We start from the raw sequence: 13,388 nt of genomic DNA on the forward strand, positions 1-13,388 counted from the left end.
TTAAACTTTTTACAGATATAACATTCTTTGTGGAGGTATTCTCAAAAACCTTTATTTTAGACATATATAAGTATTAGTTAATTACATATTTTGGTCATAAGGTACTTACAGAAGTATATGTGTATGTTGAACCAGAAAACCTGTTATCAGCCTTGTAATTCTCCCCTGATCCAATCCAATGCTACTGAGTCACTGGAGGAATAAGAGCCACCTCTCTATCCATATAGTATGCAGGTTTAGAAATATGGAGATAAAATAACTGTGGCAGATCCAGTATACCTGTCTGAAAGGATGACAAAGTGTTTTCTAAGGACTACAGAAATATAAAGCAGTGTCGCTCATCCTAGATGCTCACACAGCAGAACAATTGCACATGTGCCCCTCAATATTCTGCAAAGATCCAACAAATTACTGTCCTTCCTTACGTTAATTGACCATTAGTAAAATTTATAATTATTTGGTTATTTATTTGTGAAAAATCCCTCATTTTTAGCTTCAACTCATGCGTTGCATTTATATTGTCCTTCTTTAATAATATAGATTAAAACTAGTTTTCCTGCAGTGGCGAGAGCTTACAAATATTCTGCGTTCCTATTTTGACAGTTAAAACTAATGTCAGTTACTGCATTACACAGATATGTAGAAAAACTCAGACTTTTCAGCTTGAAAGAAGAGATATTTACGATAAAAATGGAGAAGAAAAGATTCGTGTGGATCACTATTCCAAATTAAGCCAAGAATATCGGACGAGGGATTATAAATACAAACTAGTAAAATGCAAATTGAGGACTGATGTATTGGAAGACTTCCTCTTACAAAAATGATTAATGACTGGAATGGTCTCCGGGGTGGGGTAGTGGAAACAAAATCTCTGGAGTCATTTAAAAGGCATTTGGGCACTGTAACAGAGGGGATGCATGTTTCTGTGATAGAATGAGTTTGATGACTCAAATGGTTTCCCTAATCAGTATGTACGTTTTTGATCTTTCAGAAATGTTTAGTGTGCAAGTGGGAACATTCATGCTGTCAACATTTAAATCAACTGCAGATCGGTTTAAAGGATAGAGTCCAAGGGACCAGCTGAGCATTTTGAAATCTAATTTGATGCTGCAATGAAGTTAGGCTTCAATGTGACATGACACCCAAGAACTGGAAAACTAGTTCCTCCAAAACTTCTCACTAAACCTATCTCCTGAGTCAGTTTGGACCTTAACTTGGAGTTGCAGTGTGATTATAGCATCGATGCATAGCAGAAATTCTTCAGCAATTCTAAAGTTGCAGGATAAATTAATCCTTTAAAAAATTACTCAATTCTGTTGGGAAAAGTTTTACATTTTTCAATGAAAACTATGCTCCTCTAATTCTGGCCTCTTGAGCATCTCTGATTTTAATCACTCCACCATTTGTGCGTGCACCTTCAATTGCCTAAGCTCGAAGCTCTGAGCTCTGAAATGCTCTCCCTACATTCCTTTACCTCTCTACCTCACTTTCCTCCTTTAAGACACTCCTTAAATCCTACCATTTTGACCAAGCTTTTAGTTATCAGACTGAATATCTCCTTGTGTGATTCCGTGTCTTTTTTGTTTTATAATGTTCCTGTGAAGCCTCTTGGGACATTTTATTATGTTAAAAGTGCTATATAAATATAAGTTGTTGTTGTTGTATTGATCCATGTGCTACTTCGTGCTACATATTTTTTGCAATTTTGGGACCTGTGCCAAGTGGGTTAAGGGACTGGATTAAGGCTTCAGTTATTTTGAGCATGTGGGTTCATGTACCCACCAAGCGAAGCTTCCCTCCAGATTCACCCTTGTCCTAAACCCTCATTTCTCTCCTGTCTCCCCTCAGTCTCTTTTTGAGCTCATTTTGTCCTTGAAAAACTCGTTCCGCTCCCTTAGCCTCATTCCCACTAAACCGCTAACCACCCAACTTTCCTTCCTGGTGTGTATCCTGGCTGACACTGTAAATGGTGCCCTTTCGAGTACTTCCTCTTTTGCTTTCAAAACTGCTATCATCATGCCCCTCTCAAAAAATTCTCTTTCAAACCCTCTACCCTTGTAAACTATTGCTCTATCTCTAACAGCCTTTTCATCTCCAAAGTTGCAAGATTTCATCTTGAACATGCTGGCGCCACCCAAAGCTAGTTGCCCATCTTTCCTACAACTCCATGCTTGAATCTCTCCAGTCAAGTTTTTGTTCCAGTCCTTATCAAAGTGACAAGTGCTACCCGCTGTGGCTGTGGTCAGACTGCATTGTCCCTCCTCCTTGCAGTCTTTGGCATGGTCGGCCGCACCTACCTCCTCTAACACCATTCTTCCATTTTCCGGCTCAGTGAGCTTGCCCCCTCTTATCTATCTAATCATGGCCAGATTATCTTGAGCAATGGCTTCTCTTTCCACCCACACACTGTCCTTGGTCCACACTTCTTCCTCAATTACATGCTATCCCTTCCTAATATCATCCAAAGACATGGGGTCAGCTTTTACATGTACACCGATAACCAGCTCTCCCTCTTCATGACCTTGCTTGACCTATCCACTGTCTGTGTTGTTCGACTGTTTGTCTAATATCCAATCTTAGATAAGCTGAAATGTTATGCAGTTAAACATTGGGAAGACTGAAGCCATCATCTTCAACCTCCACCACAAACTCTTTACTCTCGCCACTCTGCCACCCCCTTCCATGACCATTATCTCAGGCAGAAGCAAATGGTTTGCAGTCTTGATGTCCTATGTGATCCCAGGCTGAGCTCCCTACTCCACATAGTCTCCATCAGAAAGATCACCTACTTCCACCTTTGAAACACCATCTGCCTGAAGCCCTGACTCAGCCCATCTGGTTTCACTGAAACCCTTGCCATTTTTAGATGTTGTCCTGCCTAACTGTCAGTCTTCCGGCCTCACTACATTTCATCTCGATCAAAATGCTGCTGCTTATATCTTATGCTATACCAGGTGTTGCTCAACAATCACCCCAGTCTTTGCTGACCTATATTGACTTGGTTCCCCCAAGCCTCCAATTTAAAATGTTTATCCTTCTGTTTAAATACTTTATATGGCCTTCCCTGTCTCAGCAACCTCCTCCTGTCTTTTATGCATCACCCTCTCCTCAAATTATCCATTCCTCCAACTCTGGCCTCTTCTGCATCCCTTTTATCTTCACCTCGCCATTGCCAGCCATGTCTGTTATATGGATCCAAGCCAATTGGTGAAGAATGAAGCTGGACACAGATCCATTTCTTGATAGTTGGTTTATGCACAGAGTGCAGTATTACATATCTCTGCCTCTTGTCTCCCCCCGCCCTCCCCCCCCAATGTTGTCCATGTCTATGTATAATTATTAAAACATTGTTACACTATTAAAGCAGATTTATCAAGAAATCATATGAAGTTGATTTTTTTTTTTTGCTTTGTTTGAATGTTTAATTTTTTCCCCTTGCATATTATTCAGTTTTATGTTCTCATCAAGCAGAAACTAAGTTATTTTACTGGAACATAGTTTCAGCTGAAAAACATGCCTTTAAGTTGATTTTTCACGAACATTTTTGAGTATTTTCAGCTGAGCATTAATCCAAATAAATATATTGCATTCATTTGTGTCCTTTAAAGAATATTCTGTATTTGAAATTTTCAGTTGGAGGTTAATTAAAATCTGTCGCAGTTTAAGCTGTCATTTTGATTGTCTGCATCATTATTCCACTTGGAAGGCTTCTGGCAATTCCCAGCATGATCTAGTTAAATATTAGACAGAAAGTGTAGCAGAGGAAATCTGTGGTTGGCAGAATAAAGATTTTAATGTTGAAGTGGTGAACACAACCAGAAAAACTCCTGCATTGTCCAAATACTATAGCAAGAATTCAGTCACATCATGTTTAAAATTATTTTAATTTTGTTTCCCATTTAAGTATTTGATAAATTTATCATGAAGCTCATGTTTGTTTTCTTCAGATATGATTCCAGTCCAATGATTCTACTTAGAAATTTAGTGTCTGCTCTCCTGATGGCTCAGTAAGCAATTAGTCCAAAAAACAGCGAAATACTGCAGATGCTGGAAATTTGAAATAAAAACAGAAAATGCTGGCAACGCACAGCAGGTCAGGCAGCCTCTGTGGTGAGATAAACTGAGTTCATGTTTCAGGTCATTGGACTTTAATCAGAAAGTTAGTCATGCTGGGAATTGCGGGTATAACCAGATAGAATAATGATACAATTAAAATGACGGCTTAACTGCTCCCAGAATTTTATTAATCGCCTACTGAGGATTTCAACTGCATGCTATTTTTATTGAACACAAATGTATGCCTTACACTTATTTAATGACCTTTCATCAGCAACTAGTCCATACATCTGAGGGAAGTGCCCAGGGCTATATTACTAGTGATCCAGTGGGGAAAAATGCACAATATCAGTTGATTATTTTAAAATCGTGATTAGTTGAGTTTAACAGGAACAAGTTGCATAGTTCCATGTTGGGTTCAATTGATTGTCGGGATAAATATGTTGATAATCAGTTTCATAACCAGATTTTGGTCCAATTCTTTTTATAATAGATAGATTTAACATTAATTACCTTGATAACATATTTGCTACTCTCAAGGTTGACCAAATTTTGTATTCATGTCCTCTATACCTCCAGCCACAACTCAAGTTGTGCCTGCATTAATCATTCCTTTCAATATTATAAAGACTGTTCCTGTTAATCTTCTGTAAGGAGAACAACTGGACTTCAGTCAATCTGTCCTAAAATCTTAGCCCTTCAAGTCCCTGAATAATAATTGTCTTTCCCCATAACCCTTCCTATAACCCATCTGTGTCCCCTTGAAAAGTCCTCATTGGAAAAATGGAGGTTGGGAGGTAATGTAATTGCTGTTTTTAAGATTCAAAAGGGACTAGATAATGCAGACCATGAATAGCTATTTCACCTTGTTCAGAACAGTAGACCTGTGCTAGAAGGGGGTAAGTTCAAAACTAATCTGTGGAAACAATGGGGGTAACTTTAAACCCCTCTAAGATGGGTGGGAGAGCATTGGGAGATGGGGTGGGTATTACATTGGTAAATATGTGAAACGCACCCCAAATCTGCTGTGAACGACCTACGTCTGGCTAAAATGCAGCGGATTTGGAGGCATCCAAGCAACCCACTCAGGAAAGGTGAGTCTGTAAGTTATAATATTTAAATAAGGCCCCGTCCATTTGCACTTAAAGGCTATGGGTCCAATTTCCAAGCACTCAGGAAAGGGAGGTGGCTGCTGCAGGCTGTAACAGACAAGTGCTTTTTAGAGCACTGTTTATGGTCCAGGGAGACCACTCCTGCTCTCCCCACCCCTCAAGCAAACCTGCTGCTGCAATCTGCCTCCCTCCCCACAATCTTCAGAACCCCCTGCGATCTAACAAACCCCTGTGATCTAACAACCTCTTGTGATCTAACAACCTCCGGTAATTTAACGAACCACGTGCTCTAGCGACCCCACACTCTAAATTAGTCTATTTCAAATTGTATTCAATTTCCTTGAGATGCAAAAGGCTTTCTTAACAGCTGCTTCATATGCATTAAGTATTGATACAAAAATCTTTCCTTCATTTAACTTTCTGAAAGCATTCATCTATTATGTACACCTATATTATTATTCCAATACTGTTGTGTGTTATCTTGAATGTAACCATGTTAAATTCAATCTGACGTTCCTTTGTCCTTTTTTCAATTTATCTAGGTCCTGCTGAATATCATTACATTTTTCAAGGTATTTGTGTAGTAATCAACCCTAGTTGATTCCTTATTCTTCTCCTTAACCATGTATTGTTGAGGCCAATTGTGGTGCCCTCGCTGAGGTAGATTAACTCAGCATCAACCATGAATTGAATCTGGAGCTGGGAGGTTTACATATATCTATCTCCATTCCTCTGCAGTAAACTATATATGGAATTCCAGAAAATATTAACCAGACCCTCACTGTTTTCTTTATTTGATTTTTGATAATGCTTATTTGGTTGTAAAAGCTGTAAGCTAGCTGTTCCAATGATAAATCATATATATGATTTTCCTTAGGAAAAGGCAAGGAGCTGCTTGGTTTACCTGGTGACCCAGCTGGCAAATATGGAGCACTGTTTTCATCATATCCTGCTACTAGAGATTAAAAACATCACTGACACATTTGGCACCATTCTAGGAGCTCAGAGCAAAGACATATATTGCATGAGTAACAGCTTCACTGCAATTGCCAAACTTCTTGTCAAACATCTTGAGAAAGACATTACTGCAACAGTGAGGTAAATTATAATCCCACAAATAATATGTGTCTGTGTGTGTGTGTATCTGTTTTTTCTAGGTGTACTTTTCAAGAATAAGTTTGTATAAAAATGAGCCATAATTTGCTGGATTCTCTGCTACTTTAGTTGCCATTTCCGAATGGCACTCAGCGTTTTTGATGTGCAAATAGTACAGCAACTTCAGGCGAGGAATAGATGTGCGGTTATATGCAGAAATCCAAATCTGGTCCAAGCTACGACCCTCCACCGTTAGCTTCACAAAAATGTCATTTCAAAGTCTGCCTTGTCATTGAAAGGTATTGAACAGCGTGAAGTTGCTGTATTTGCAAGGTAGATAGGAACTAAACTTGCCACGGAAAGGTGCCTCTTGTCCATTTCAGTCTAAGTATCCTTTTAACGATGTAATGTGTTAATTACAGCCAGTCAAGCCAGCTGGCGCTGAAAACTAACTTTTACAAATATGGAGTCTCATTCCTTCAGCTTTTAATTGTTGATGGATTTAATTTAAAATTTGTTAAAAACACTTTTCTTAGTCTCTTTTCTCTCTCTTAATCCAATCTTTCCCTCTCCTTATTTCTCCTTCTGTAGCTGTTTTTCATGAAATTCACCAACTTTATTTCACATTCCTTCACAGTCTTTGTGTGGTTTAATTGAGAATCCTTCTATCTGATTCGTTAAAAAGATGCACAGTTCCTTGCCCTGTTCACTCGGGTCCCAGGTGCTGTTTCCCTCACAGCATCATCATCAGCTTGTACTTTCAGCAACTTGCCATGCAAAAAATGTTGAAATCTAGTTGTGCAAGGGCAGGACTAATGAATGACATGCTGTTAGATGCCCTGCCCCAGCAAATTATGGCACAAGTTATTCTTCAAAATGAATGTATTTTGATTTTGTTATATACAGATTCTTGTAGTTACTGCAGATTATAAGCCAGCAAAATTTGCAGTGATTATTTCAGTTATTAATATTTGATCATGTATCAACTGTAGGAAATATCCTAGCCATTGGTGTTTATTGGATGGACAACAAAAGCGCAGCCACATGAGGGTGATTGTAGGACAATAATTTCATTCTAAGGTTCAGAAGGCAAAAACAATACAATTTGGGTTCGCTGTTGAGGATCTGTTGCATTATTTGAGCTCCATCAGTGGGAATTCTATTTGAAAATCACTCTGCCATCAGTTTTAGTATATTGAAAAGAAAATCCATGTGAGTTATTTGCTATGATATTCAAGTGAAGATAATTCATCAAACTTTTTCATTAAATTAAATTACAAGGATGATACCATACTGTGAGGTTATACCCATCAGGAAAGGATAAGCTAGCTGGGTCTCATTTCTCGTGAAAAGAAAAGGCTAAGGAATTACCTAATGGAGGTCTTTAAAATTATGAAAAGTTTGCATAGAGTAGAGAGGGCTGCATAGGGAGGGCTGAATTCTATAAGCCTGCCCCTGAAATCGGCGGTGGGTGAAAAAAATGGCGGCCCACACACGAGCCAGGGTGGCTCAATTAAAAGGCCGGGATGGATTGCTCCCCGATTATGTGGAGGGGGCGAGCTGGCAGTCCCCAGCAATGGCATCAGCTGCCTGTGCACAGGCGCTGACGCCATTTTTAAAGGACTGTCAGCCCTACCAGGACATTTAAATATTTAAAGTGAAATTGAATAAAAATAAATAAATACATTTCTTTTGCCCCTCTCCCACCCCCCAATATTAATTAAATTAATTATTTGTCCTTCCCTCTAAAACATTTACGTTCACAATATGACTTTTCCCCCCAAAACTGCACAAACTTTAAACTATAACACTTCCCCCCCATTCCCTACACCCAGGACATCCCCCTCCCGCACAGAGAAACTTACCTCCTCCCCCTTCCTCACCAGTGTTGTGCCTCGTTTCCCCGGATGGGGATCCAAAGGCGCGGCAGTGCCGGCCGTTGGGGTGAAGATCGTGGTGAGACTTCAGAAGGCGATGGGAGACTCATTAATTCAGGTAATTTAATTTATTGAAATATTTAAATGGTGGTCCTGTCACTGAGCAGCGGGGGGGTCCGCCATGAGGCCTTGCCACCACTGCCAATATTGGAACGGGTCCTGCCGACGTCGAGGTCCGTGGCAGGCCTTATCCAGGGCCATCTTCATGTCACCCCTGCCATGGATCCCGACGTCGAGGCCTCTATGGAAACCAGCCCCAAGAGAGTGTTTCCACTTGAGGGGAAGAACAAAGCTAGATGCCATCCATATAAGACAGTCACCTAGAAATCAAATAGGGAATTCAGAAGAAGTTTCTTACCTAGAGAGTGGTGAGAATGTGGAACTCGCTACCTTATGGGGTAGTTGAGGTGAATGGCATAGATGCATTTAAGAGGAAGTTAGATAAGCATATGAGGGAGAAGGATGGGAGGAGGCATGAGTGAAGTATAAAGGCCGGCATGGACTGGTTGGGCTGAATGACCTGTGCTGTATATGTGTCAACTTGCACCAAGGCCCCATCACCCCTATGCTCGCTGATGTACATTGGCTCCCAAGCAATGTCTTGATTTTAAAATTCTCAATCCCTGTTTTCAAATTCCTCCATAGCCTCGCCCCTCCCTATTTCTGCAATCTCCTTCAGCCCCACAACCCTCCAAGATATCTGCATTCCTCTAATTCTGGCCTTTTGTGCATCGCTGGTTTTAATCTCTCCACCATTGGTGGCAGCGCCTTCAGTTGCCTAGGCCCCAAACTCTAGAATACCCTTCCGACACTACTTCACCTCGCTTTCCTCCTTTAAGACACTCCTTAAAACCTACCTCTTTGACCAAACTTTTGATTATCTGACCTAATATCTCCTTTTGTGGCTCGGCATCATACTTTGTTTTATAATGCTGCTGTAGTGCATCTTGGGATGTTTTATTTCATTAAAGGTGCTTTATAAATGTAAGTTGTTGCTTTTGTTGCATATTCCATGTAATTTTAGGTAAAATAGAAAATATTTTTTCTTAGTGCAAAAGGCTTAAAGGGGGCGGAATTCTTAAAGTGCATCCAGGAGAGTTTTTTGAGCCAGCACATAGAAAGTCCTACAAGAGAAGGGGGGTACTGGACCTAATCCTAGGGAATGAAGCCAGACAAGTGATAGAAGTGTCAATGGGGGAGCATTTTGGGGATAGTGACCATAACTCTGAGATTTAAGGTAGTTATGGGCTGGAACATTTCAGGTATGAAGAGAAACTGGGTAGGCTAGGATTGTTTTCCTTAGAGTAGAGAAGGCTGAATGGGAACTTGATTGAGGTATACAAAATTATGAGGGGCATAGATAAGGTAGATAGGAAGAAACTTTTTCCCTTAGCAGAGGGGTCGATAACCAGGGGGCATAGATTTAAGGTAAAAGGGACAGGAGGTTTCGTGTAGATTTGAGGAAATTTTTTTTCACCCAGAGGGTGGTTGGAATCTGGAACACGCTGCCTGAAGGGGCGGTAGAGGTAGGAACCCTCAACATTTCAGAAGTATTTAGATGAGCACTTGAAACGCCATAGCATACAAGACTACGGGCCAAGTGCTGGAAAATGGGATTAGAGTAGATAGGTGCTTGATAGCTAGCATGGATACGATGGGCCGGTTTTTGTGCTGTATAACTCTATGATTCTAATGTGCTAAAGCAGCAATGGTGGAATTCTGTTTCCCCAAAAAAAGACTATGCGATAGATTTTCAATTTGCCTTCTGAAATCAATGGAAATATAAATCAGATGACTTGTATCATGGAGGCCAATCACAACACCAGTTTTATTCCCAGGCAGCAAGTTGAAAATCTACCCCGAGGTTTCCAACAAGAAAGAAATACTGATAGAGCATAAAATAAAAACCAAATTTTGCTGCTTTTGTATCATTATTAATTCATAAAGGTATATGATAAAATCTAGTTGCATGGCACAATAAAGCCCACTTAAATTATGATCTATTTCTTAGCGGAAAATATATTCACATGATTCTCTGCTACTTTATTTGCCATTAATAATGCTAAGATTCCCAGATGGATGGGAATGTTCCGATTTTAAATGGAAAAAATCCCAGTAGGACTTTGCATGGATAAAGAGGAACCTGAGAGCTTAAGCATGATTTCGAACTATTTCCATTTGGTTGATCATTTTACTATAACAGTGGCTGTAGTTATCTAATAAGTAATATTCAAGTGATAACCTTATTAACATTGCTCATACTCCTTCCAGAGAGTAAAAAGAAAGAGAATCCTGATTGGAGGTGGAGGTATTGAGCATCACTAGCGGTATGAAACTATAAGGTTTCAGTCGAAATATTTCATATTTTGATATGTAACATACAGAATTATAACTGAGGTGAAATCATTTTGCAAAATCTGCCATTGAATTTCACAGCTCCATGTCATCAAATAATTGAAATTTATAGTACTGATGCCATATTTGCATTTAACATCTAATACAATAAAACAAACTGTCCAGCAAAAAATGTTGTTCTTAGGTATTCCTAAAATATACCACCTTCTGTATTTAAATAAAAACTTCAGTTTGGAGCATAACTTTCTTTTAAGTGTCAGCTACATGTCTCAGTGTGTGAATTGACAAATATTCAGGTCAGCAGAGTAATGACGCACACGACTGTTGAATGTAGCATTACACCTTCATTCTATTCTACACCAATAGGAAGTCTCATTTAAAAAAAACTTCTATATTGTTCTTGTTTTAAAAAAGAAGCTTTTGTATTTAACAGATGGATGACTCACTCCTGGTGGGGATGCTTAAAAAAAAAATCACTTGTAAATTGGACCTCATAACTCTTATGCCGTGACATGCTTGTTTATCCGGAACTTTCAGGCCCTATTTATACAATTTCTGAATGTTCTACAGGCTTTTGTTCAGATCTTTGATTGGTATCTCAAAGGATCAAGAAACAGTTGGCCTTTTGTCTATGGTATTGTATACATAGTAATTTTCAAGGTCCAGAAGTGTTAGGAATGTCTCATAGATTGATTGGTTTAATGGGCTGGTTAACATATATCACATATGATTTTCTTTTGATCCATAGTAGTAAGACAAGTGTACTGATTATTGGTTTGCTGGTTTTTAAGCAACTAAATACAAGCTAAGTGAAATTGAAGCATTGTTTTTGATTAGTGTATTGGAAACATTTTCAGTGCTTTGTTCAGAGAATGCAAATATGATCTAAGTGTTATCTGTCCATTGTAGAGAAGCAAACAAGCTGTAATTATGGACGAATTTTGCTCATCCAATGTTAAACATCAAAAAAATAAAATGATGTCGCAGCAAGTCATGCTTTGTACAATTCTACAGTGTTTCAATTAGCCAACAGGCTGAAATTAATTGCACCAACTGTGTAAAAGCTAAATGAAATGAATGAATATTTCTGTTTGGCTGTTTGGAGAATACTGTTCTAAGTGCTTTGTTTTGATAAGAATCTCTGAATATGGCCAAAGACCATTTTCGTTATTATTGTGAACTTGGCAGCTTGTTCTGGAGACTGTTCAAATTCTGAACAACTTAATGATCAATTCCTGTTTGTAAGGTTTCGTGCCACTTTAAAAAAAAGAGTAAAATTAATTCAGTGAGTTGTAGAAAGATGGATCATATCGTAAAAGTTACCATTCAGTGATAAACCAATGTTTACTACCATATAATCAACTAATTCCAGTTGAGACTTTTTCTTTTGCAAATTGATATTTGTTCCAGATAATTAACGTTCAATAATTTAGAAACTTTCTTGATCCAATATTCAATGAGATTTAGATAGGATATGGGGTTGATTATACGATAGTTTACTGGAGTTCAAAGCTGAAAGTTTTTACTGAAAGAGGAAAGGCAAAACTGGTATTTTCTCTTTGAAGTATTCTCTCATCACTGTCTTGAGAATAATACATTGGTAATTATAACGATTGCTTGTTTCAAAATACTGTTGAATTTGTTGCCTTATGGAATTGTAACACAGTGTCCATTCCTCCTCAACCACTCCATAATAGAAGTTATTGAAAAAAAGTCCACCTGCATTCTAAAGTTGCTCAATTTGTTGCAATGGTTCCTGACACTGCAGAAAGCTGCTGACCTTGAAAAGAATATACAACTACAGCTGCATATAAAGACATTTTTTATTTGTTCATGGGATATGAGCATCGCTGGCAAGGATAGCATACATTGCCCATCCTAATTTTTTTTAAATTTTTGCATGGGATGTGAGCATCACTGGTAAAGCCAGCATTTATTGTCCATCCCTAATTGCCCTTGAGAAGGTGGTGGTGAGCTGCCTTCTTGAACCGCTGCAGTCCATGTGGTATAGATACACCCACACTGCTGTTAGGAAGGGAGTTCCAGGATTTTGACCCAGGAACAGTGTAGGAATGGCGATATAGTTCCAAGTCAGGATGGTATGTGGCTTGGAGGGGAACTTGCAGGTGCTGGTATTCCCATTTGTCTGCTGTCCTTGTCCTTCTATGTGGTAGAGGTTGCAGGTTTGGAAGATGCTGTCAATGGAGTCTTGGCGAGTTGCTGCAGTGCATCTTGTGGATGGTAACACACTGCTGCCACTGTGTGTCAATGGTGAAGGGAGCGAATATTTAAGGTGGTGGATGGCATGCTGATGAAGTGAGTTGCTTTGTCCTGGATGGTGTCGAGCTACTTGAGTGTTGTTGGAGCTGCACTCATCCAGGCAAGTGGAGAGTATTCCATCACACTCCTGACTTGTGTCTTGAAGATGATGGAAAGCCTTTTGGGGAGTCATGAGGTGAGTTACTTCCCGTAAAATTCCCAGCCTCTGACCTGCTCATGTTCCCACAGTATTTATATGGCTAGTCCAGTTAAGTTTCTGGTCAATGATTACCCCCAGGATGTTGATGATGATGGGGGATTCGGCAATTGTAATATCGTTAAATTTCAAGAGAAGATGGTTAGATTCCCTCTTGTTGGAGATGGTCATTGCCTGGCACTTGTGTGGTGCGAATGTTATTTGCCACATCAGCCCAAGCCTGGATGTTGTCCAGGTCCTGCTGCGTGCGAGCACGGGCTGTTTCAGTATCTGAGGCGTCTCGAATGGTGCTGAACATTGTGCAATCATCAGCGAACAGCCCCACTTTTGACCTTATGATGGGGGGCAGTTCATTGA

General features: G+C 39.5%; 1 protein-coding gene across 6 annotated transcripts in view; it reads left to right on the plus strand.

The window, feature by feature from the left end:
• The window catches only part of veph1 (ventricular zone expressed PH domain-containing 1), a 261,339-nt gene that overhangs the window by 132,963 nt on the left and 114,988 nt on the right, over positions 1–13,388 (plus strand). For 5 of the 6 annotated variants that reach the window (XM_068042199.1, XM_068042200.1, XM_068042201.1 and 2 more), the window contains one exon: positions 6,046–6,266. The exons of the other annotated variant lie outside the window; for it this stretch is intronic. In XM_068042199.1, the coding sequence (XP_067898300.1) occupies positions 6,046–6,266 (221 nt within the window). The remainder of the gene's footprint in view (positions 1–6,045; positions 6,267–13,388) is intronic. 6 annotated transcript variants of the gene reach the window in all.

Source organism: Heterodontus francisci, chromosome 11, assembly GCF_036365525.1.
Source record: "Heterodontus francisci isolate sHetFra1 chromosome 11, sHetFra1.hap1, whole genome shotgun sequence".
In the NCBI taxonomy this organism is placed as follows: Eukaryota; Metazoa; Chordata; class Chondrichthyes; order Heterodontiformes; family Heterodontidae; genus Heterodontus; species Heterodontus francisci.